The 24,456-nt window shown below is 41.0% G+C and overlaps 1 protein-coding gene across 3 annotated transcripts in view; it reads left to right on the top strand.

Moving 5' to 3' along the window:
* cpne5b (copine Vb) overlaps positions 1 to 24,243 on the top strand; it is a 200,641-nt gene extending 176,398 nt beyond the window's left edge. For all 3 annotated transcript variants that reach the window (XM_072451532.1, XM_072451530.1, XM_072451531.1), the window contains 9 exons: positions 1,567 to 1,620; positions 1,700 to 1,761; positions 6,998 to 7,044; positions 7,605 to 7,786; positions 10,813 to 10,940; positions 12,740 to 12,842; positions 19,481 to 19,538; positions 22,644 to 22,717; positions 24,047 to 24,243. In XM_072451532.1, the coding sequence (XP_072307633.1) occupies positions 1,567 to 1,620; positions 1,700 to 1,761; positions 6,998 to 7,044; positions 7,605 to 7,786; positions 10,813 to 10,940; positions 12,740 to 12,842; positions 19,481 to 19,538; positions 22,644 to 22,717; positions 24,047 to 24,241 (903 nt within the window). In that variant the 3' untranslated portion in view covers positions 24,242 to 24,243. The remainder of the gene's footprint in view (positions 1 to 1,566; positions 1,621 to 1,699; positions 1,762 to 6,997; positions 7,045 to 7,604; positions 7,787 to 10,812; positions 10,941 to 12,739; positions 12,843 to 19,480; positions 19,539 to 22,643; positions 22,718 to 24,046) is intronic.
* The last annotated feature ends 213 nt before the right edge of the window (positions 24,244 to 24,456 follow it).

Here is a 24,456-nt window from a genome sequence, read left to right as displayed (position 1 = left end):
ACAATATAAAGTCGTTCTCATATTTTTTTTTTTTTAATGTGACATTCGATGAGTTTTGGCCCAGTGTTTGCTGGGTAATTTCCTTGTGTGATGTCATGTGATATTTTTTAATGATTTTAAGCAACATTCAAAATATATTTATCTTAACTGCATTTTATTTCGATGAGTTGTCCGGCCTGTAGGGGGCGCTTTACCCTTGACTGAAGCTGCAGATGAGAGGATGACAGGATGAGAGGATGACTGGATGACAGGATGAGAGGATGACAGGATGACAGAATGACAGGATGAGAGGATGACAGGATGGCAGGATGAGAGGATGACAGGATGAGAGGATGACAGGATGAGAGGATGACAGGATAAGAGGATGACAGGATGAGAGGATGACAGGATGAGAGGATGACAGGATAAGAGGATGACAGGATGAGAGGATGACAGGATGAGAGGATGACAGAATGACAGAATGACAGGATGAGAGGATGACAGAATGAGAGGATGACAGGATGGAGGATGACAGGATGGAGGATGACAGGATGAGAGGATAACAAGATGACAGGATGAGAGGATGACAGAATGAGAGGATGACAGGATGGAGGATGACAGGATGGAGGATGACAGGATGGAGGATGACAGGATGAGAGGATAACAGGATGACAAGATGACAGGATGAGAGGATGACAGGATGAGAGGATGACAGGAGGACAGGATGAGAGGATGACAGGATGACAAGATGACAGGATGACAGGAGGACAGGATGAGAGGATGACAGGAGGACAGGATGACAGGAGGACAGGATGAGAGGATGACAGGAGGACAGGATGAAAGAATGACAGGAGGACAGGATGAGAGGATGACAGGATGACAAGATGACAGGAGGACAGGATGACAGGATGAGAGGATGACAGGATGACAGGATGAGAGGATGACAGGATGAGAGGATAACAAGATGACAGGATGACAAGATGACAGGAGGACAGGATGAGAGGATGACAGGATGACAGGATGACAGGAGGACAGGATGACAGGATGACAGGATGAGAGGATGACAGGATGACAGGATGACAAGATGACAGGATGAGAGGATGACAGGATGACAGGATGAGAGGATGACAGGATGACAGGATGACAAGATGACAGGATGAGAGGATGACAGGATGACAGGATGACAAGATGACAGGATGAGAGGATGACAGGATGACAAGATGACAGGAGGACAGGACGGAGAATGGAGGATAATGATACGCTCCTGGTTCAGTGGAGCAGCGGGACAGTAAATGACATGTTTTTAGACCGAGCGTGGGCCAGAGGAGGTCTTTACACCTCAGAACCGCGGCCCTGTCCGGTTCTGACGCCACAGCTGCGGCAAAGAGAGCAAAAAAGTACAACAGAACTAGTGTCGAAGCTAAACAATAACTTGACAAAGGACTGTTGCTGGGGGAAATTTTTAGAATGATCTATTGCTGGGATAGAATAAGACTACATGGAAATCAAAACATATGAGCCAAAATATCTGTTGCTATAAATTGTGTCTATAATAAAAGTGAAATCCGCCCTTTTATTTCATGGTAGGTGATAAACACGAAGAAGAAAATGAAGAAAAAGAAATACGTGAACTCTGGGACGGTGAGCGCTGGTTTTGAGTGAAACTGTGAATTTAAAGTTGTTTTGCGCCTTGAATGTGTTTTTTATTCTGCGTTTGCAGGTGACCCTCCTGTCGTTCTCTGTGGAGTCGGAGTTCACCTTCTTAGATTACATCAAAGGAGGGTGAGCAATGAGTGATAAGAAACTTTATTTAGACACTTAAAAAAGTTTTGGCCGGGATGCGACGTGATATTATTACTTATTTTCACACTGGCAACCACAAGAGGGCGCTCTAGGCTCTAAGCGACGCAGAAGAAGAATCTGCACTTCCTCTTCCTCTGGAGTTTGTGGAGTTGTTTAGAAGTGACACAGAGGAAGAAGAATTCAATGGATTTAGTGATTTGGGGTAAAACTGATGCTTTGGTAAACTTGTTAGCATGTTCTTTATGCTATAGTTATCTGAATAACTGAAAATATGTTTTTCTTGTGCTTTACTTTTTTTTTTTAATAAAATAATATTTGAAATATAATATAATATAATATAATATAGAAAAGCACCTCGAAAAGAGAAGAACTAAAGAATGTTTCATCTGAATAATAATAATAATAATACATTTATTTGTAGAGCAGTTTTCACGGCCTGTCAAAGCACTTAACGTCATAAAAACAGAAAGTCAAACAGAACAGGTAAAATAATGCAAGAATATAACAGTAAATATGTTAATAAATGGTGATTTGTATAAGATTAAATGGGGATTATTGTCTCTTCCTCCGACTGTGAGTGTGTGACCCCCAGGAACCCCAGTAACTCCCAGGAACCACCATTTCAGGGGTCTGGTTCTAACAGCGCCCCCCGAGGGTTAATTATAGAGGCGTTACCTCCGAGGAATATCAAGTACATCCATTAATAACACGGAGCGGTCTCACCAGTGGAATTAAAACACTGAAAATATATGCATCGCCTTTCAGTTAAAAATACATAATAACTACAAAGTTAAAAAACTGCAGCTGAAAATGTGCGTTAAATATTATTTGTTTTGATTTCTAACAGAAATATATGCATTACCTTTCAGTTAAAAATGATAACTATAGAATATTTTAATGCACATTTCGATTGTTCAGTAAATTCATTGTATTTAACGTAACATTTTAATTAACTTTTTATTTTTTTAAACGTACAGCAACAAAAATGTACATAAAACAAACTCTTCAGAAAAATACATTTAATAATAATTTTAAAAGATAGTAATAGTTGAATTGAATTGGAGTTTTCACCATTCAGCCAAAAAATGCATAATAGAGAAGAAAACAAACATATATAAGTCACATTTTTGGGGGAAATTTATTTGATAAAATCCAAGACCAAGAACAGACATTTCATCTTGAAATGCAGTTTAAAATAATAACAGATGAGAGAACATGGTGAATAGGTTTACGTATGCTAACGCTAACACCTTCAGCTACATGACGCACAGACAGAACTGTGGTAAGTGTCTGGTATGTTAACGTAACATATGAACATGCTAACAAGTTTACCAAAGCATCAGTTTTACCCCAAATCACTAAATCCATTGAATTCTTCTTCCTCTGTGTCACTTCTAAACAACTAAAAACTCCAGAGGAAGAGGAAGTGCAGATTCTTCTTCTGCGTCGCTTAGAGCCTAGAGCGCCCTCTTGTGGTTGTCATGTGAAAATAACAAACAAAGTTGGACAATAATGTGTTAATAATATCACATATAAGTCGCTCCGGAGTATAAGTTGCACCCCGGCCAAACTATGAAAAAAGATGCAACTTATAGTCCGGAAAACACGGTATTCAAATTATTTACAAGACTGTTATTGCTCTTTCAAGACTAAAGTAGAGAAATAAAGCTGCAATCATATAATAACAGCTCAAATGTGGACATGTTTTCACACTTGGCCCCAGTTTCCTTCACAAAGTTGAGCGATCGCCGCTTTTGCCTCTTATGCTAATGTCCCGGCTAAATCTCTGACCGCCTTTCACACTGATGAGGACGGGTTCACATTCAGAGGCTCCGCGCTCGTTTAAATCTTAATGAACCGGGCGCGCCGAGGTCGAGTCGAGGCGCTTCAGCTCGCGGAGAGGTTAATGCTAATCTGCCGCGGACGCCGTTTCGTTAGCGGACGCTTCTCTGGACCTCGCGGCTCGGAGCGAAAATGGGCGAAGTCGTGCGAGAGAGAGGACTTTAGTGTGTATTCAGACAATACACAACAACAACACAACAACACGCACAGGCAAACGACTCAAAAACAAACATTAACCACTGGCTCCAAAGCAGTTTAGCGCCTTATGCTTACCCTTTGAGTTTTTCTTTATTTATTCCAGTTTGTCCATCATCTCTCGAGCTGCTTTATATGCTGTACATCAAAATAAAGCTGTAACGCACTTAATTCCAGTCAAATCAATCATTCTGGGAAGCATCAGTTTGTACTCCAAATCCACAAATTAAAAATTACCCTGATAGAACAAATGTATAGGACTTTCATATGGATTCCGCCTGGACATTTTTGCTTTATTATAAGTCTCTAAACCTCATTTTTAGTGACTTTACCTTCAGCTTTTAGAAGACAATTGTCAAAACCCAATAAAAGCACATTTTAGTGTCAAATCAGACGATCCTCCAGAAACCAGCTTTACTCATTCATATATTTAAGACAGAAAATCCAGGCCGAATTAAAAAATCTCATTTCCTCTTTGCAGAGCTTGTTTCTACTTAAGATTAGACTAAAACAGACTTCAGAGTCCAAAACTCCAGAGTCTCAGCTTCACAAAGGCTCCAGAAGCTTCAGGAACAGCCTCACTTTCATATTTTCAGGCGTTTATGGGAGAAAAAAAACGCTTTAGACACAACTCACGTCTTGGCGACAACTGTTCTGATGGAGCAACCGCCACCTGCAGAGGTTATTGCTTTGCCTGGAATGTTCCGCAGTATGGCATTAAAAACAACGCTGTGGTGGGCAAAGAATCTGTTGAATAAAGAGACAAACAGGGGCTGAAATCTCTGCACTGTAAAGCTCTTTGTGTTGCACTTTATAAGATAAGATAAGATAAGATATTCCTTTATTGTCCCACATGGGGAAATTTCATTGGTGCAACGCAGGTAGATACAGAGGTAGATCCAGAAGAACAGATCACTTATAGGAAGTCTGAAAAACACTTTCAGTAGAAGATCTCCTATAAATAAATAAAAACTCCCATAGACACATAAATAAATAAATACCATTGCATGTGATCCCGACAGTAACTGCACATGAATATGTGTCACGACAGCACATAGATTGCACATGAATTTCACAGTAATTGCACATACGACAGAATTGCACATCAGTATTAGGTTAGGTCAGTATTGCGACGGGATAACGTGACGATCTCCGGGTAAGACGACTGTTCTCCGCAGTTTCATGAGTTCCTCCTTTGTGGAAACGCGGTACGGCGCCGGCCGGGGGGCGGGGCCGGAGCCGGGGGGCGGGGCCGGGGGACTCAGAGCCAAGACACATCGCAACGACACGACGAAAACACTCAATCCAGCCGAATAAAGTCAAAACAAGTTAATTTAAAGCGATTCCAGTGCGTGTCCCGATCGTTCGTGAAGTTCCTCTTTCATATAAACGTGTACATAAACGTGTACCGAGGACACGCCGTACTTTAGCGCGGCCGGAGGGCGCGGGGGGGGGGGGGGGGGGGGGGCTGGTGGCTCGCTCGGAGCTAGCTCACGTCGCAACAACACAACGAACGCAACGAAAAACGCTCAAATCCAGCCGAAAAAAGTCAAAAACAGTTGAATTAAAAAACTATTCCAGCGCGTGTCCCTATCGTACAGTAAAATAGAAAAAAATATACTAACTATATTTACAAAATATAGGAGATAAAGCACAATAAGTGTGAGAAAGAAGAGAGAGCGTTTACACCGGGCTGCCAGCTGTACCAGCGCCTTATGACGTAACGATGTTATGTGAGACTAACTCGAGGTTAATTTAGACTGAAAAAAGAAAAATATGAATTAAAATCAACCTTTTTTTTTACCTTTTTCTATCAGATGGAGGCAATATATATATATAACATTTATGATTGCTATTTTAATTATTTTATACAACATTTTATTTTTAGTGAGGTAAATGAGATCACTGTCAGCAAAGGTAATTCGTCCAAAGCGAATACACGTCACCGCGCCTCAGTTTGAATGGCAGACGTTCTGTTGCGTCTCCGCGGTAAACGAGCGTGTGCGACGAGCGCGTGCGACGAGCTTGTTCGGAGTAAATCCTATTACGACCGCCTCTTCAAGATAATCAGTCCACGAGGCGCTCGGAGGAAAGCGGCAGCTCGTCACCTTCGCTCTGCGTCCGGCAGCCGAAACGAGAACGCACAGCGTTTGGCAGCTCCGTGGATGAAAAACACACTGACGATCCTGCGCGTTATTGCCTCAGCACCTAATTAACTAATGATTCGGTTTGGTTCCAGCTCCGACCTGTTCCATTCAACATAACCAACATAAGTCGCACCAGCCAAAACATGCATAATAGAGAAGAAAAAAACATATATAAGTCTCACTGGAGTATAAGTCGCATTTTTGGGAGATTTGTTTTGATAAAATCCAAGACCAAGAACAGATATTTCATCATGAAATGCAGTTTAAAATAATAACAGATGAGAGAACATGGTGAATTGGTGTACGTATGCTAACGCTAACACCTTCAGCTACATGACGTATGCTAATGCTAACACCTTCAGCTACACGACGCACAGACAGAACTGTGGTAAGTGTCTGGTATGTTAACGTAACATATGAACAGTTATTCAGATAACTATAGCATAAAGAACATGCTAACAAGTTTACCAAAGCATCAGTTTTACCCCAAATCACTAAATCCATTGAATTCTTCTTCCTCTGTGTCACTTCTAAACAACTCCACAAACTCCAGAGGTAGAGGAAGTGCAGATTCTTCTTCTGCGTCGCTTAGAGCCTAGAGCGCCCTCTTGTGGTTGCTAGTGTGAAAATAACGAACAATATCACATACAAGTCTAAGTCGCACCCCGGCCATGACTATGAAAAAAGATGCGACTTATAGTCCGTAAAATACAGTATATATATTTTCTTGGGATATACTGGTGTATCTGGAGACAAATCTGATGAAATTCTTCGCAGTCAACTGTAAATTTTCGTCGTAGTTTTGATGTATACAACATTTAGGTCTAAATATTCTGAATCTACAAGCCTTCGGTCAGCGCAGTTCACCCTTCATTTGGTCGATAATGTATCTTAACAGTCTCGGCGTTCGATAGAAATAATTGTGTGACTCGTCGACTGATCAGAACGATAACGAGGCGCAAACACGGCGCAGGGTGAAGTGTGGTTGGAGTGGTGTGTCGTTGATTTTCTCTTGTCCGTCTCATCCACAGAACGCAGATCAATTTCACGGTGGCCATCGACTTCACCGCTTCTAACGGTGAGTGATTACGACGGTTCTCACGACGGCGCAGTTCAGGCCGACCGAAAGCGTGTCTTGTACGGTAAATGAGTTTAGCGTGTGTAAAGGACTGAAATAATAACCTGGGACCATGAAAATAACGACGTAGTATGAATTTCCAACACTAAATGACCAGGTTCATTCAGCCTTCCGCGGGCTAGGGGAGTTATTAACCCGATTTAAAGCCCCATTTGCCTCCCGAGCAGCGCATTGTTCGTCGCCGTGATTCTGTTACGACGACCGTAATGATTTGGCCCAGAACCGGCGCCGCGTGGAGCCCGTTACTGCGGCTATTTACACCGAATTAAACCAAACTTCTCCACGAGTTTGTGTCCACTTAACCAGAACTTGGCTCAAACTAGCAACTGTTCGCTAAAGCTAACGTCAAACTAAACACAGCCGATTCACGAGCCCAGTGTGAAGTGTTTTTCGTGCTCGTTAGTTTGTTTCGTGTGTGTGTTTCAGTTGCTTTGTGTGGACTTAACTTTAGCTGAAATAGAATGTAATGTTCCCGCTGTGTGTGCTGGACCCCGCCGCAGGAAACCCATCCCAGTCCACGTCGCTGCACTACATGAACCCGTACCAGCTCAACGCCTACGCCATGGCCCTGAAGGCGGTGGGCGAGATCATCCAGGACTACGACAGCGACAAGATGTTCCCCGCCCTGGGCTTCGGCGCCAAGCTGCCCCCGGACGGACGCGTGTCGCACGAGTTCCCCCTGGTACCGTACTCCGTTAAGACGCCGTTGCGCGGTCCGCGTCGGCCGGTTCTCGCTACGTTTGCGTGAAAACAAAGAGCTCCGACTGCGCTAAACCGACCGGACTCGAGTCATCGTTGGTCCCGGATCGCTAACGCTCCAGTCTGCGGCAGCTCAAAGAGCCAGTTAGGTGCGAACGACGGGTTAAGAGTTGTTCAGACGCGTTTAGTGATTTAGCATTAGCACTAAAACTTTGTAGCTATCGGTAGCAGTAGAAAAAAAAGACTACTGTATTTTCCGGACTATATGTCGAACCGGAGTATAAGTCGCACCAGCCAAAAAATGCATAATAGAGAAGAAAAAAACATATATAAGTCGCACTAAGTGTCACTTCTAAACATCTCCACAAACTCTGAAGGTAGAGGAAGTGCAGATTCTTCTTCTTACAGCCTGGAGCGCCCTCTTGTGGTTGTCAGTGTGAAAATAAAAAAATGATATCACATTTAAGTTTTACCCAGAAAATACGGTATTTGGCCAACGTAAGCGACAACTCATTTACGTCGAGTATTTGATGTTCAGGTCTGAGGAATAATAAACACACTGAAGCTCTGTTAGTTTTGACTTTAACGCAGCGGGACCAAAAAACGAAACCACGCGTGTTGGTCCGCGGTGAAGGGGGCGCAGTTCGTCTCCTCCGCGAAACAAACGAGCGTGTACACGAGTCCAAACACACGTTCAATAGTTTCGCTAACGATCGTAGCTGCAGAGTTTTGGCGCTAAAGCAGAAGTATCGGATGAAAGAACGTCTCTCAAGCCGTCGTTCTTTGACCCGCCGCAGACCGGGAGGGGATCGGAGATGTTGAACGCACTCCGGGTTCTCCGCAAACGTAGTGGCCGTCACGTGCGTCGCTACGACTACACGCGCCTCGGACGTAGTTCCAGTGTTTACGTGCATTTTGATGGATCGGTTTTTGTGTCCGTCACATGTTATTATCACCGCCTTCTGCTGTAACTGTCGAGCATGTTTACGGTAGAAATGGACCAAGATGGAAGAAAAAGTCTGTGAACCCTTTGGAATGACTTGGATTTCTGCATAAATTGGTCAAAATGTGTAATACTGCACAAACATGATGTGTTTTCATGTTTTTATCAAACACAAGATGAAAACATTCACAGTGCAGGGTGGAAAAGTATTTGAACCCCTCGGCTAATGACTTCTCCAAGAGCTAATTGGAGCCATGAGTCAATCTGGAGTCCAATCAATGCAATGATCCATCCATCCATCCATTTTCTACCGCTTGTTCCCTTTCGGGGTCGCGGGTGACTGGAGCCTATCCCAGTGACTTCAGGCCTTAGGCGGGGTACACCCTGGACAGTGGCCAACTTGTCGCAGGGCCAACACAGGGTCAATGCAATGTGTTGGTTAAAGCTGCCCCGCCCTATAAAAACACCAGTTTGGAGTTTGCTTTTCTCAAGAAGCTTTGCCTTATGTGAACTGAACCAAGCCTCACACTAAAGACCTCTCAGAAGATCATGAACTGTTGACTTGCATGAAGTTGGAAAGGGTTACAAAGCTATCTCTCTAAGCCTTGATGTGTCCACGGTAACAGACTGTCTACAAATGGAGAAAGTTTGGCACTGTTGCTAGCAGTTCTGTTGACAAATCTACAATAAGGAAAACATTAAACTAGAATGGAGTTCATAGAGGACACGGAGGAAACCGCTGCTGTCCAAAAGAAACACTGCAGCACGTTTGAAGTTTGCAAAATATTCTGTGGACGGATGAAACCAAAATTGAGTTGTTTGGAAAAAGCACACAACGCTCTGTATGAAAAAGGCACAGCACCACACCAACGTGAAAACCTCATCCCAACTGTGAAATATGGTGGAGGTGCATCACGGATTACTGTCATCAACGGAAAAACAAAATCCAAAGTTTATCGAGACATTTTGCAGTAAAACTTAAGACCATCTGTCCGTCAGATGATGCAACAGGACAATGACCCTCAGCGTAGCAGTAAATCAACAGCAGACCGACTTCAACAGAAGATGATCCACCTTCTGGAGAGGTCAAGTCAGAGTCTTGACCTCAATCCAACTGAGATGCTGTGGCTCGACCTCAAGAGAGCGATTCACACCAAACATCCCGAGAATGTTGCTGAACTGAAAGAGTTTTTTCAAAGAGAAATGGTCCAACCTTCCTCCTGACCATTGAGTCTGATCTGTAACTGGAGGAAACATTTGGTTGAGGTCATTGCTGCTAAAGAGGGTCAGTTATGAAACTAAATGGTTCACGTACTTTTTCACCCTGCACTGTCAATGTTACTATGTTGTGTTCGATAAAAACATGAAATACAACATGTTTGTGCAGTATTACTCCAAGCAGACTGTGTTTTCTGTCGTTGTGACTTAGATGAAGATCAGAACACATTTTAATACCAATTTATGAGGAATCAAAGTAATTTCAAAGAGTTCACATACTTTTCTTGCAACTGTAATTTCTTGTACATTTCATGATTATTTCAAAATATACTGACGTCTATTTAGCCACATTGTCTATTCACGTTATAATGAATAAATAATTGGAAATAGATATATAAGTTGATAAATATAACAAATGAATAAAATAAATAAAATAAATAAAATAAATAAAATAAATAAAATAAATAAAATAAATAAAATAAATAAAATAAATAAAATAAATAAAATAAAATAAATAAAATAAATAAAATAAATAAAATAAATAAAATAAATAAAATAAATAAAATAAATAAAATAAAATAAAATAAGTAAATTAAATAAATTAAACAAATTAAACAAATTAATAAAAAAAAAATACATAAAAGATACATAAACATACATTAAAATACATTTTAAAATGTATTTTAATGTAAAAAAAATAATAGTTTAAAAATAAATTCAAAATACAATAAAGATATATAGTATTAGCACTAACCATCCCTTCAGTGTGGGTTGTGCTCCGGTTTAGCAGGTTGGGAATCACCATTTTTGAATCATAAACATAGATTTTATTTTTTTGGGCTGTTCAGAACGGGAACATGGAGAACCCGTACTGCAACGGGATCGAGGGCATCCTGGAGGCCTATCACCAGAGCCTGAAGACGGTCCAGCTCTACGGACCAACCAACTTCGCCCCTGTTGTCAACCACGTCGCCAGGTCAGACCCTAACCCACACACGGGTCAGATCACACACACGACTGTGAATTAAACGCTGTACCAGATTTAAATGTGACAGGAAATATCACAATTTCACAATTATTATTATTATCAATGTTGTTTGTGAGCCGTGTCGTTGTCGTTAGCGCTTCTCTTCAGCTTCTGTCCATTCCAATGTTCTTTTGCTGTGGAACTTACCGGACGACTGAAGTATTACACAGAGATTTGTATTTATTATATTTAATTTTCTGTTTGTTTGTTAGTTTGTTTGTTTCTCTTCCATTCCCATCGTCTTCTCACTAGCTCCTCTAGTGCCCAGTTTTATGAAATCAAACTCTCTGAATAATGAAGTAAATAAAATAACTACTTCAACACATTTGGCCACAGAATTCAAAAGGATTTACTTTGTAATAAAAACACTTGTAATATCCTCGATAAAGTAAAGGTTTGATTCATAGTAAACAATCCAGCCCCTTTATTAAGCAGTTACATTATTAATCAGGTTCCTGCTTTATTAAGGGTCATTTTGCACTTCCCACTTTTTGAGACTTTTAAACGACTTCTACTTGTTTTATCAGTCCATAAAACAACATGAGGTTTGAATATTTACCGCGGGCAAAATGCAAGAGCAACAACTGTTTTGTAAATCAAATCTGCACATCGTCTGCTCTTGTCCTTTTCTCCACATATGTCCTTTATTTTCAGCCAAACGTGGAAATGCTCCTTTTCACTTCATGAAATGGAATTAAAAGCTGCTAAAAACACACAATATGCCGTTATTTAACACGTAAGAAGGTGAAACGAGGCAGAACGTTTTCTCCATTGAACAGGCTCGATGCATCGTCACGCTCGCGGACAACAACAATGACCTTGTGCCGGTGTCAAATTTTAGTTTTGGGATTATTGTGCCGAGAAACATTGATTTCTTCCACTGCCAAGATTATTAAACCAAGAAAACGATTGATATTCATTACACAACATTTTAACAGAAACCCAAAGCTGCTGGTTTGTTTGTGGTGCGTTTGTGTTGCGTTTGTAGTTTGCTTGCAGTGCGTTTGTGGCTCGTTTGTTTGTGGTGCGTTTGTGGTTTGTTTGTGGTGCGTTTGTGTTGCGTTTGTAGTGCGTTTGTGGCTCGTTTGTTTGTGGTGCTTTTTGGTGCGTTTGTGGTTCGTTTGTGGTTCGTTTGTGGTTTGTTTGTGGTTTGTTTGTGGTGCGTTTGTGGTTTGTTTGTGGTGCGTTTGTGGTTTGTTTGTAGTGCGTTTGTGGTTTGTTTGTGGTGCGTTTGTGGTTCGTTTGCTCACCTAGTTATGCATGTGTAATACTGGGCCGACCACTGGGGGCAGTAGTGAACACAGCACAACAGTGGAAGATCAAATTTTTGTGGCTAGAACAAGCTGCAAAACAAAGAAACGCTTCTCTCAACTTGTTTTCTTTGCTTTGATCACTTCTCTAACTGAATTTGACTGCCTCTTGTGGTTATTTACCAGAACACAGCTTTGTCTAAACCACAAAAACAAATTTCCGACCAGAATTTGAACTCAGTAAGCAACTTAAATTCATTTAGGAGCGTAAATGAGCCATCAGACCTTTTAAAATGACCCTAAATGCCTTTTAGAGCTTTCATCTTAAACTCAATACATTTAACCACAATCTGCCAAAATCACATGTCACATTTTACTTAGAACAATCATTTGCTTTTGCACAAATATGTCTCTCGCGTCAGCTACGTTTTTATGTGTGATGCGTGACAATAAAGCCAGGATGTGATGAATACGACGTGGTGTTTCTTGTCGTTGCAGATACGCCGCCGCGGTCCAAGATGGCTCCCAGTACTTCGTCCTCCTCATCATCACAGACGGCGTGATCTCAGACATGGCACAGACCAAAGAGGCCATCGTCAATGTGAGAAACAGAAACACTAAGTCCACCTTTATTTTCAACAAATATCAGTATTTTCGAGCGGTCCACAGTTTTTCTTTCACCAGATATGAAATATTAAAACCGTGTTGAGACTGTCCGAGTCCCTGTTCAGCCGTTTTTAGACGTGATGTAGCAGTAAAGTTTGACTGAGACCGTGGACTGTATACGTGGAGCAGAGTGTACTAAAGTATAAGTCCTATACAAGTTTAAAGTTTTTGTCCAAGAGAAACTGCTCGAGTAAGAGTCATTGTCAGAGTAACTTAATGAATGCGTGTTTGCCATATTCACATCGGCAATATTTATATCCTGAAAATGCTGCGCTATTTGACCGCGCCGTTTTAGACCGCGCCAGGTTAAGGTTAGGGTTAGGGTTAAGGTTAGGGTCAGGGTTAGGATTAAGGTGAAGGTTAGGGTTAAGGTTAAGGTTAAGGTTAGGGTTAAGGTTAGGGTTAGCCATGAGGCTATATGGCAGTGCCGCGGTTCCTGAAACTGCTGGGCCATTTTACCGCGCCGCGGCTCTGCAGCCACGGCCTATATGTATACTTATATACTTATACTTATACTCTGGAGCGACTTCTATGTGATATTAGCTGTTATTTTCACACTTGCAACCGCATTTCATACTCCAGTGCGACTTATATATGTTTTTTTCTTCTCTATTATGCATTTTTTGGCTGGTGCGACTTATACTCCAGAAAATATGGTAATATATGAAGGAGCGGTGCAAGGTAGTAGGAGCACACACAAAGTAGGAGTAAAACTATAAAAAGTACTGGAACAAAACTTACTGCACTCTAATTAAACATATACATCTGTGTTCTTTTTAATTACATTGACATAATTTTAAAATATTTTTTCCACATTTGTGAATGCAGTGCTTAAGTTTCCCAATTAAATCAAACTCAAAGGCTCAAATCCGCCTCTTTCCTGTTCACTTTAAGTATCGTTGCATAAAAACACAATTCGGTGCATTTGTCGGCGGCCATCGTCTCTCCTCTTCTCTCTAATTACTCCACTTTCCGGGTGTTTTTGTCTCCGCGGCGACACACTCATCCTCCTCTCAAACTAACTGTTGTCAGCGCTTACATCATCGTTTCATATTTGGAGAAACAGTCGGGATGATTGCATCGACGCACTCGCATAAACAAGACTCTGTTACTCCGCCAAACTTTAGTCCAAAACACACAAACTTTACAGCGGTTTTGAGCGAGGTTGCTCCGGGTGACAACGCAATAAACGATGTGTTGAGTGATATGACTTGACGAGTTCCATCTCAACCCGGGTCGTTGTCGCTGCAGTAGAAATTTCTGTCCGGTGAGACCTTTTCGGACGCGGTAGTCGTGGTTACGTCGTTGGTTTTGGTCCCGTTCTAATCCCAGTTTCGATGTGGTGAATGCAAAAGTGTGAAGTGGCATTTTCACATGTTTTTCTTTCATTTTTTTTATCATAATAAGACAGTATAATCACACACAAAAACATTGTTTCTTGCGCCTTGAGATTTTATTCAGTTTTTCTCATTTTTGTGTAAAACCTTTGAAAATTCATCTTTGTTCATCTTTTGTGCATTTTGTCCAATTATGAAAACTTTTAACTATACATCAGGTCTACATCCAGAAAGTCACCAGTCGTTTCCCAAAATATAATAACTTTTACTCTTTTTTTGTTTCTTTTGTCACACTACTTTACACTTGGGTAATGTATTTTAAACTGCGATTACTTATAAATGTATTAGATGTCTTTTGTTGAGCCTTGCCACTCATGTTCGGGTCAGTTATTTTGAAAAAGTTATTGTACAAAATACCAACAATGTTTTAAAACCGCTCAAGGTCCTTTACGTTTTCGTTCCTCAGGGGCAGAGCTTTGCCCCACTGTTATTCAAATATGCGAGTGATACGACTGCCATACGAGTGTTCTTTTTTGAGGGGGTAAATAAATAAATAAAGCACGGATTCTCCCTTTGTCCCTTGCCAGTTTTGCATCCCGTTTTTGTGTTTTATGGGTAAACTCTGGGCTCGTGGCAGCTCCCCCTCCTCCGGCTCCGCTCTGAACTCAGCAGACTGGGTTTAAAGGGAATTTGCGACTGTTAGTGAGACGTACAGAACAGCCACACCTTCCTTTTAAGATCTTGCCTGCTGCTCGGCCTTCTGGGAAATGGAGTTCGACGGTCGCATTCTTCGCCCGGGTTTGCGCCAGATGCTGTGGAATATTCATGTACATTTTAGGGCTGAAGTTGTTGCCAGAAGTGGTTGCCAGTGTGAAAATAACGAATATTATCACATATAAGTCGCCAAAACTATGTAAAAAGGTGCGACTTATAGTCCGGAAAATACAGTATGCTCTGCACCTGTCACTCTCTGTCACGACTCGTCTTAAACGCTCTGTTCTACCGACACCGCCGCAGATCTGAGCCTTCTCCACGTCTCCTCGTCCTCCTCCTCGTCCTCCTCCTCTTCCTCTTCCTCCTTCTCTTCCTCACACAACCCTTCATGTCCCGGCTTTTATCTGCGCAGAAGAGCGGCCCGGACCCTCCCAGTGCGCTCACCGCTCTGTTTGAGTGCGCTCGCTTTGTTCGCGCCGGGTTTAATAACGCGAGGAGGCGCCGTGCGGGAGTGAGGATGAGGAGGAGGTGAATTCATCAGCGTTTTGATGAGGTTTAAGTCACTTTGGTACTAACTGTTTCACCAGACACTGCGGGTGGAAAATATTCTTACATTCAGAGATGTTGGTGAAAATTTTTACACGTTTTTCATCACGTACAGCAACGTTTTCGTATAAAATGCCAAAATTGCACGTATTTGAGAGACATAAATGTGAAAAATGGAAAGAGCCAGGTTTAAATGCCTTAGTTCATGTTATTGACACAAAAATATAAATACAGAGACGATTCTATGTGTCTTAGTAATCGAGTAAACTAGATCTGACTGAAAATGTTCAAACTAATTCTATTTTTTGAAGTTAAAACCTAAGAATTTTCAACAAATCCTTCTGTCGATCCGTCAAAATCTTGTCAAAACACTAGATTGTAAAGTTTGGAGTGTGTAGATGATCTTTATGATGCATCTTGACCTTTGAAATGACCAATACAAATCTCTTTTTGAAAGTTTTTTTATGCTAAGAGAGCAAACCGACAAAAGCAAAAGACTTAATGACTGTAATAACTCGCTTTAAACGCTCTGCAAAATTGGTAATAACTGAACTTTTTGGGACAGACCTCCAAGAATGGTCCGATATGGATTTCTTCCCCCGGCCGATCCATCTCCTCCTCCGTCCAGGCGCTGCGAGGGATATGTTCCCACACAAATCTACCGTTCTAAATCACTAACCTCTTCAATCATTGTCTGTTTGAAAAAGAAAAGTTCTGCCAAATGGACTTTTAAGAGCTTTTAACCATGTTTGTTTTCTTTCAACCATGTTTGTTTTCCCTTTTCATGTACAAGCTGTATTTATAGTGATCCACTTTGCTCTTAATATTTTATTTCTTTCAGGGACTTATAGAAGGAGGCGGGGCCAGTAAAACCAGCTCAAAACGCATTTAAAAAAAAACTTTAAAAAGTGTTTTGTTGCACTATATTTCCATAATGCTTTATAGCCCGATCATATTTGCTGGGAGCCCCTGAGGTTGACTTGCGTTGGATTAATATTGCGATTTAAAGAGAGATTATAATATTATAGCGGCCCAAAGCGTCATATGTCGTCTTTACGTCTGCACTGGTCCTAACGCAGATGGAGAGACTCGTTTCTCCCATCGGGGGACGGAGGAGAGGAGGACGGGTATTTTTAGTCCATGTTTGATGTTTAAATGTGTGAATCAACAGCACATATAGGAACGAGAGAGAAAGAGAGAGAGAGAGGGGAGGATGGGACGGAAGATGAGCGTGAAACATATGCAGAAAGAAAGGAAGAGATTAGGAGAGGGGGAGTGAGTAGAGTAAAAAGACAGCAAGGCAGTGAGGTTTGAGAGAGGGGGATGGAAGAGAGCGAGAGAGAGAGAGAGAGAGAGAGAGAGAGAGAGAAAGGAGGAGGAGGAAAAAGAAGATAAGTGTGAAACATATGCAGGAAGAAAGGAAAAGATTACGAGAGGGGGAGTGAGTAGAGGAAAAAGACAGGAGAGAGAGAAAGGTGGAGACAGAAAATAGCAGAATGGAAGAGAGCAGGATGAATGAGAACGACAAGAGAAAGAAAGAGCGAGCGAGAGAGGGAGAAAGAAAGAGAATTACAGGAGAGAGACGAGAGAGAGATATGAGAGAACGAGTCAGACAGAGAAGAGACTGACGAGACAGGGAAGAGAGAGAGAAGAGACTGAAGAGACAGGGAAGAGAGAGAGAAGAGACTGAAGAGACAGGGAAGAGAGAGAGAAGAGACTGAAGAGACAGGGAAGAGAGAGAGAAGAGACTGAAGAGACAGGGAAGAGAGAGAGAAGAGACTGAAGAGACAGGGAAGAGAGAGAGAAGAGACTGAAGAGACAGGGAAGAGAGAGAGAAGAGACTGAAGAGACAGGGAAGAGAGAGAAGAGACTTAAGAGACAGGGAAGAGAGAGAGAAGAGACTGAAGGGACAGGGAAGAGAGAGAGATGAGACTGAAGAGAGAGAAAAGAGAGAGAGATTAGAAAGAGAAGAGAGAGAAAAGGGAAAAAAGAGACAGAGATGAGACTGAAGAGACACAGAAGCGAGAGAGATGAGAAAGAGAAGAGAAAGAGAGATGAGACAGAGATGAGAAAAGGAGACAGAAGAGACAGAGAAGAGACTGAAGAGAGAGAGAGAGAGAGAGAGAGAGAGAGAGAGAGAGAGCGAGAGAGAGAGAGAGATGAGACTGAAGAGACACAGAAGAGAGAGATGAGACAGAGATGTGAAAGAGAAGAGACTGATGAGACTGAAGAGACAGGGAGAGAGAGAGAGCTGAGAAAGAGAAGAGAGAGAGAAAGGAAAAAAGAGGCAGAAGAGACAGAAAAAACTGTGAAGAGACTGAGAAGAGAAAAGAGCGAGAGGAGACAGAGAAGTGACAGAATGAATTATGCAGACGCTCAGAACGACTTTCAGGGACCGGGAACTGTTAGACCCAAAGTGCTTAAAGTGTGAAATCTCAGAGTCTTTGGGTAAAGTCTTAGTTCTCCTTCTCTCACTTCCAGGAAGCTGTGGGGTTTGTACTTTTGGTCATTTGTTCCATAAAAAACTGTGACTATATTTCAATTTAAATGACGTTTATCGAGGACGAGCTGGCCGGACGTCGGAGGAGGCGCTCTGTGTTTTTACTATTCAGACCCTCTTCTCGCTAAAGCCACTCTTCTTTTCCCCTCCAAAGTTCTCACGGGGCTTGTATTTCTTTTTCCTGGTGAAGTTAGTCTTACTTTCTTTTTTCCGTGAACAACCTTTGGTCTTAAATCCAAGCGTTGGTTTTGTGAGTTTCTCCTGAGGCTCGTTTATGCTCGACGTTTGTTCCGTTTGCAAATGAAACTGGAGCGTGAATGAGCCTAAAGCCGGGCGTCCACTGCACTTTTTAAGTAACTTTTACTGAGGCTTTGCGCTAGTATAAGTGGCTAAAAGAAAGTGAAATAAGGAGATAAAGTCCTGTTTTGTGGCTCCTCAGATGCTCTTTGAGGTTTGTGTTTTACATTTATGACACAGATTGACGCAGCGACAGGAGGGCTCACTCTGCGACCGCGAGTCCAACGTTTAAGGCGAAGTCGATGTAAATCGCAGCTCGTCTTTGGTCGTACGACGGTTTCAAGTTGAATCGTTTGTCTCTGTCTCACTGTGAACAACTCAAGATGCGATTGTGATTGTTCAGTGGACATCCGACTTTAGGAACATAAACTGTTTCACACTAAATAATGTGTGTAACTTATTATTATAAGTTATATATTCATTTTATTCATTTTATTTACCTAATTTACATTGTATTTATTGTATTGTATTTATTCTATTTTATTCACGTTATTTTATTTATTTTATTTATTTTATTTATTTTATTTATTTTATTTATTTTATTTATTTATTGCATTTATTGTATTTATTGTATTTATTTTATTTATTAGGCCCAGATTATAATGGAATAAAATAATTGCCTGGAATATTTCTTAAAATGGCATTAAACTAATTTATCGTGCATTTATTCAATAACATACATATATATAGCTGAAAAACAGGTTCACGTCTCCACAGATCCGGGCTCTCATTTATAAAGCATGTGTACGTACAAAAACGTTTTATAAACGAGTTTCCACGTCAAGTTTGTGAGCAATAAAAAGAAAATTTGACACGGAAATGAGACAAAAACGGTGCAAAAACTCTAATTTGCACTTTAAATGTTTCATAAACGAGGCAGAAGCTGGTTAAATTTGCGTTTTGTCCATACGTACGTTTTCATTATTGACCTTTAACCTCACCCGGTGGCGTCAGTGGAAATGCGTTTAATGCCATGATGTGGAAAATGCAAAACAAAAACAGTCATGTCGGCGGAAATAAGTAAATGGCAGACTTTACTTCTAAAAATATACACCGCGCGTCTTTAAATGTGTCATTATGTTGTGTTTCTTTGGTCCTGACGTCACATATGAATTTAGACCTTTTCTATTCTTTTCTGTTTGAATAGGTGTTAATATTATTCACTTCTTTCTTTCGCAGGCGGCCAAACTGCCCATGTCCATCATCATTGTAGGAGTGGGACAGGCCGAGTTTGACGGTAACGTTTCTGCAGTTTAAGTGTAATGTATTGTCTGCACAGCCCAAAGGACAGTAAATGTATAAATATACCGTAATTTCCGCACTATAAGGCGCATCAAGCGAAACGAAACCACACAGAATCGCTTCGAGGTCAGTAAACACCAGAATTAAACCATATATAAGGAGCGCTGGATTATAAGGCGCACTGTCGTTTTTGGAGAAAATTAAAGGCTTTTAACTGCGCATTATAGTGCGGAGAATGCGGTAAGAAGTAGAGCTGGAGCAAATCATCGGGACTAATGCGATTCTGCTTTTATTACTTATAAATAACAGATATAACTGAGACATACTCTAGTTAATCCACATGCAATACTAAAGGTTTAAGGGCCTGACGTGGAAGGTGAATCTTAAATGTGGAGATTATAAACTTTACTCACTAAAAAGGTAAATATACTACACATTTTCATTTATAAATAAGACATTTTGTGTGTAAAAATAGCAAATATTTGGGACGTGTAAACCTGAAAAATTAATAGAGGTTTAAACATGTTACTTGTTGATATATTACATTTAAAAAGAGATTATAATACCGTATTTTCCGGACTATAAGTTGCACCTTTTTTCATAGTTTTGGTCGGGGTGCGACTTATACTTATATTTATACTTATAAACTTATACTCCGGAGCGATTTATATGTGATATTATTTGTTATTTTCACACTTGCAACTGCATTTCATACTCCAGTGCAACTTATATATGTTTTTTTCTTCTCTATTATGCATTTTTTGGAAAATACGGTAATAATAAAATCAAAATTCACCTCATTGTTTAAAGTTAAAACTTGAATAAACCTTTGAATTTACAATGTATGGGCGCCGTATGGTTAAAGAAAATAACGAAAAATCCCGAGATGCCGCACGAACAAACATTTCCCGTTACGTTCGCCTCAAAAGCCACAACGACGACGTAAAAATACATGTTAGAATACGAGCTGATTGCCGCCGCGTCCTTGTTGCTGCCGCCGCTCCGTGGTCGCGGGGGCGGATCCACACGGGGGGCGGGGGGTTAATGAGCGGCCTGTGCTTCTTCTGAGCGCAGCTGATTTCAAATTACACACACGCCGCAGTACAGGAGGTGGATATTAGGTGATTACGGGGCGACGGAACATCACTGGTATTTATAGAATCCTACAGTGAAGGGCGAGGGTTATTACCCCCGTCACTTTCTTGCAGTTACACAGCGTGTCGTGGAGAGTTTCTGGTGCTTTATATACAATTACTCATCCACGTTTTTCACTAAGTCGCCAGATGTGCCACTATTATCTGCGGTCCCTTTTTACGGTCGTGTGCCATTAGAAAATAACACGTTATACGCACAAAGAGGTTTTGTTTTTCAGTGATTTTTATAAAACGAGAAATGCAAACGACAAAGACGAAAAACAAGAGCGGCAAGTCACGAAACACGACCTATTCGCACCAGTGTCGGCTAAATATGCAAATGTTTGATGTAAAAAAGTCCATCGTTATTAACTCCGTTGTTACTGAGTTGTAGAGCTTTTCCAGAAGCAACGTGTTTAGAATAGATGTGCGCAAGGGTCACAATGTCTTAATGTCAAATGTTAGAATTATTGTGTGAAAAAACATCACGATTTAACGATTATTCACGATTATTGAGACTTTGTGACCAAACAGACATTTTATTTCATTCTCACCAGACTTTAAGAACATAAACTATTTCACACTAAATAATGTCAGTGGGTGTAACTATTGTTTTAAATAAATTATTAAATACATTAAATATTTATTTTATTTATTTTATTTATTTTATTTATTTTATTTATTTTATTTATTTTATTTATTTTATTTATCTTATTTATCTTATTTATCTTATTTTATTTATTTTATTCACTTTATTTATATTTCATTTTATTTATTGTATTTATTTTTCACGATTATTGAGACTTTGTGACCGAACGACAGTGAAATCTTTCTTTTCATTCTTGTTTTCTGAAACGTGACTGTTTCTCAAGTTTGTGACCGAATTATGAACATTAACTTTCTGAAACACAAAATAAAGTTAAATGTGACAAAAACAGACGGATAAAATACCATTCTTTACATTTAGGTCTATTATTTGTGCTGTATATTGAACTTAAAAAACTTAATTTTACATTTGAAATTGTCATGATTATTATTTCTTTGGGTTCTTCTGATTATATTGTGACCTGAATAGACACGATTATCAATTAACCTGATCATGGTGACGTCACTAATCTGCGGACTATAAAAAACTATAAATGTGTCGTGACTATCGATATTTAACTTCTCTAAACCTCTGATCTTTAACCTCTAAAGTTGTTGTGGCGCTTGGTTCAATAAAACATTCATGTCATTATCAAACTGTTGCTATGTTTTTGGTTCATTCGTGTCCAGAACAAAATTAGATCAAGCAGAAGTGAGTAAGTTATGTGAGAGTTCCCCCTGCAGCTCTTTTGTGAAATTACATTATCAGAGAACAGACACAAACGCTTTTCTCTTTTTATTCCTCTTTTTTTCTTTCTTTATCGGGATACGCAAACAGTTACTCTGCTTTGCTGTTGCTCTCGTGCGGTCGAGAGGTTCCAGTCGCTGCTTTTTCATAACTTGTTGCGTTTTTAAGCTAATGCTAATTGAAAATGCTAACTCCAGGAACGGCGCCAGGCTAATGGAGTTTCTGGAGTTTTATGGCTCAGATACACCGTCTTAAAATGAAGCGTGCGCACATGGACGTTCTGCACATATTAACTTACTTTTGTATCGTTATATTTTATCAGTTCTCCATGGAAACGAATGGCATTCCCACTTGACTGCTAAAGCAAATCACAAGAGAAGTGCGGCTCAGTAGCAGTCAGACATAAAAGTGGGTGTAATATGTGTAATTTCTTCTTATTTGGATTGAAATGTACAAACTGCTAATGTGGGGGTGGGGGGGGTTGGATTAGCAAAATAATCATGTTTTAAAGGCAGAAAACTCTCATCCTCAACGTCCTTAAAGCTTCAGATCCAAGTCAGTACGTCGCCCTCTTGTGGTGGGAAGTGTCCAGAGCGGTGTCTGGGAGTTGATCTCGTGACCTTGTGTGTTTCAGCGATGGTGGAACTGGACGGAGACGACATCAGAGTGTCCTCCAGGGGGCGACTCGCGGAGAGGGACATCGTACAGGTGAAGACAGCCTCGCACTGTAACCCGTGACGACGCAGCAAAGCAACGCTCCGAAACGGGATTAAATCAGAACACAGGCTCACACCGGGTTTGGACATTCCGCTCACTCACAGTTATTGAGCACGTCTTCCAAATATATATATTCAGTGTTGGGAAGTAGCAAAAATATCTGATGAAGAAAACATATTTAGAATACACATTTGGAGTACCGTATTTTCAGGACTATAAGTCGCACCTTTTTTCATAGTTTTGGCCGGGATGCGACTTATACTCCAGAGCGACTTGATATTATTCGTTATTTTCACACTGGCGACCACAAGAGGGCGCTCTAGGCTCTAAGCGACGCAGAAGAAGAATCTGCACTTCCTCTACCTCTGGAGTTTGTGGAGTTGTTTAGAAGTGACACAGAGGAAGAAGAATTCAATGGATTGAGTGATTTGGGGTAAAACTGATGCTTTGGTAAACTTGTTAGCATGTTCTTTATGCTATAGTTATCTGAATAACTGTTAATATGTTACGTTAACATACCAGACACTTACCACAGTTCTGTCTGTGCGTCATGTAGCTGAAGGTGTTAGCGTTAGCATACGTACATCTATTCACCATGTTCTGAATTTAAACTGCATTTCAAGATTAAATGTCTGTTCTTGGTCCTGGATTTTATCAAATACATTTCCCCCAAAAAATACGACTTATTCTCGGGTGCGACTTATAGTCCGAAAAATATGGTAACTTTATTCTGGTACAGTAAATCAAAGGAACTTGTTGTTTGTGTTATTTTAGGGTTCAAACTGCACAATTTTAACGAGAAAAAACGTAAACATTCCTCTAGTGGTGATTGCATGCGCCACACAAGTTGATTTTGACCTATACATTTTCGTTCTCAAAACTGACCTCAAACCCTTTGGTCAGAACCATCAATGTGCTGAAAATAACCTTTAGTTACAGTAGAACGTGCAGATACTTAACATTATCCACTGTAAAATTGTGACTTTAAAAGTGCCTGAACTTAGTATTTAAGTCCAGTACTTTACTTTTGTGCTTCCCCGACACCAAACGTTCAGTCTCATATATTTAACGGTGTAATATACGGTGTAATAGTACTCTCACTAGAATAAAAGTTGTATTAATAATATGACACTCAAGGACACTTTACAAAGGATTAAGAGTGTTGGTTCCACATGGTTACACTCAAATATGACTTTGTTTTACTCGTTTGTGGGACTGATCATTATCCCAGACGATTACCCTTTACTCTCGGTCCGCTACACATACTTCTACTCACGTATTAGTTCTGTTAGTGTGACCTTTGCCCTCTCTCTGCCTCAGTTCGTCCCGTTCAGAGACTACATGGACCGGACGGGGAACCACGTCTTGAGCATGGCGCGGCTGGCGAAGGACGTCCTGGCCGAGATCCCGGACCAGTTCATCTCGTACATGAAGAGTCGGGGCATCAAGCCCAACCCCGCCCCCCCGCCTTACACGCCCCCCGCTGGACACCCTCACCACCACACGCAGATCTGACCCGGGCCGAGCGAGCGGGCGACAAAACGGACCGAGCCGACGCGGGGACGCTAACGCAGAAAAAAACTAACACGACGGACCGGGGGGGACGTTAACACAGGATGCTAACACGATGCTATCTCGCTGGGACGCTGCTTCCAGACAGGAGGAGGTCTCTTTTGTAGGACCGGTTTTGCATCCTTGACTCCTTCTTTGCTCGATACGTTGATGACTTG

The sequence above is a fragment of the Eucyclogobius newberryi genome, unplaced genomic scaffold (assembly GCF_026437365.1).
Source record: "Eucyclogobius newberryi isolate DKJ021-1_F unplaced genomic scaffold, fEucNew1.0.hap1 SCAF_19, whole genome shotgun sequence".
In the NCBI taxonomy this organism is placed as follows: Eukaryota; Metazoa; Chordata; class Actinopteri; order Gobiiformes; family Gobiidae; genus Eucyclogobius; species Eucyclogobius newberryi.
The sequence above is the reverse complement of the archived record's forward strand: the minus strand, read 5'-3'. Positions and strand labels throughout refer to the sequence as shown.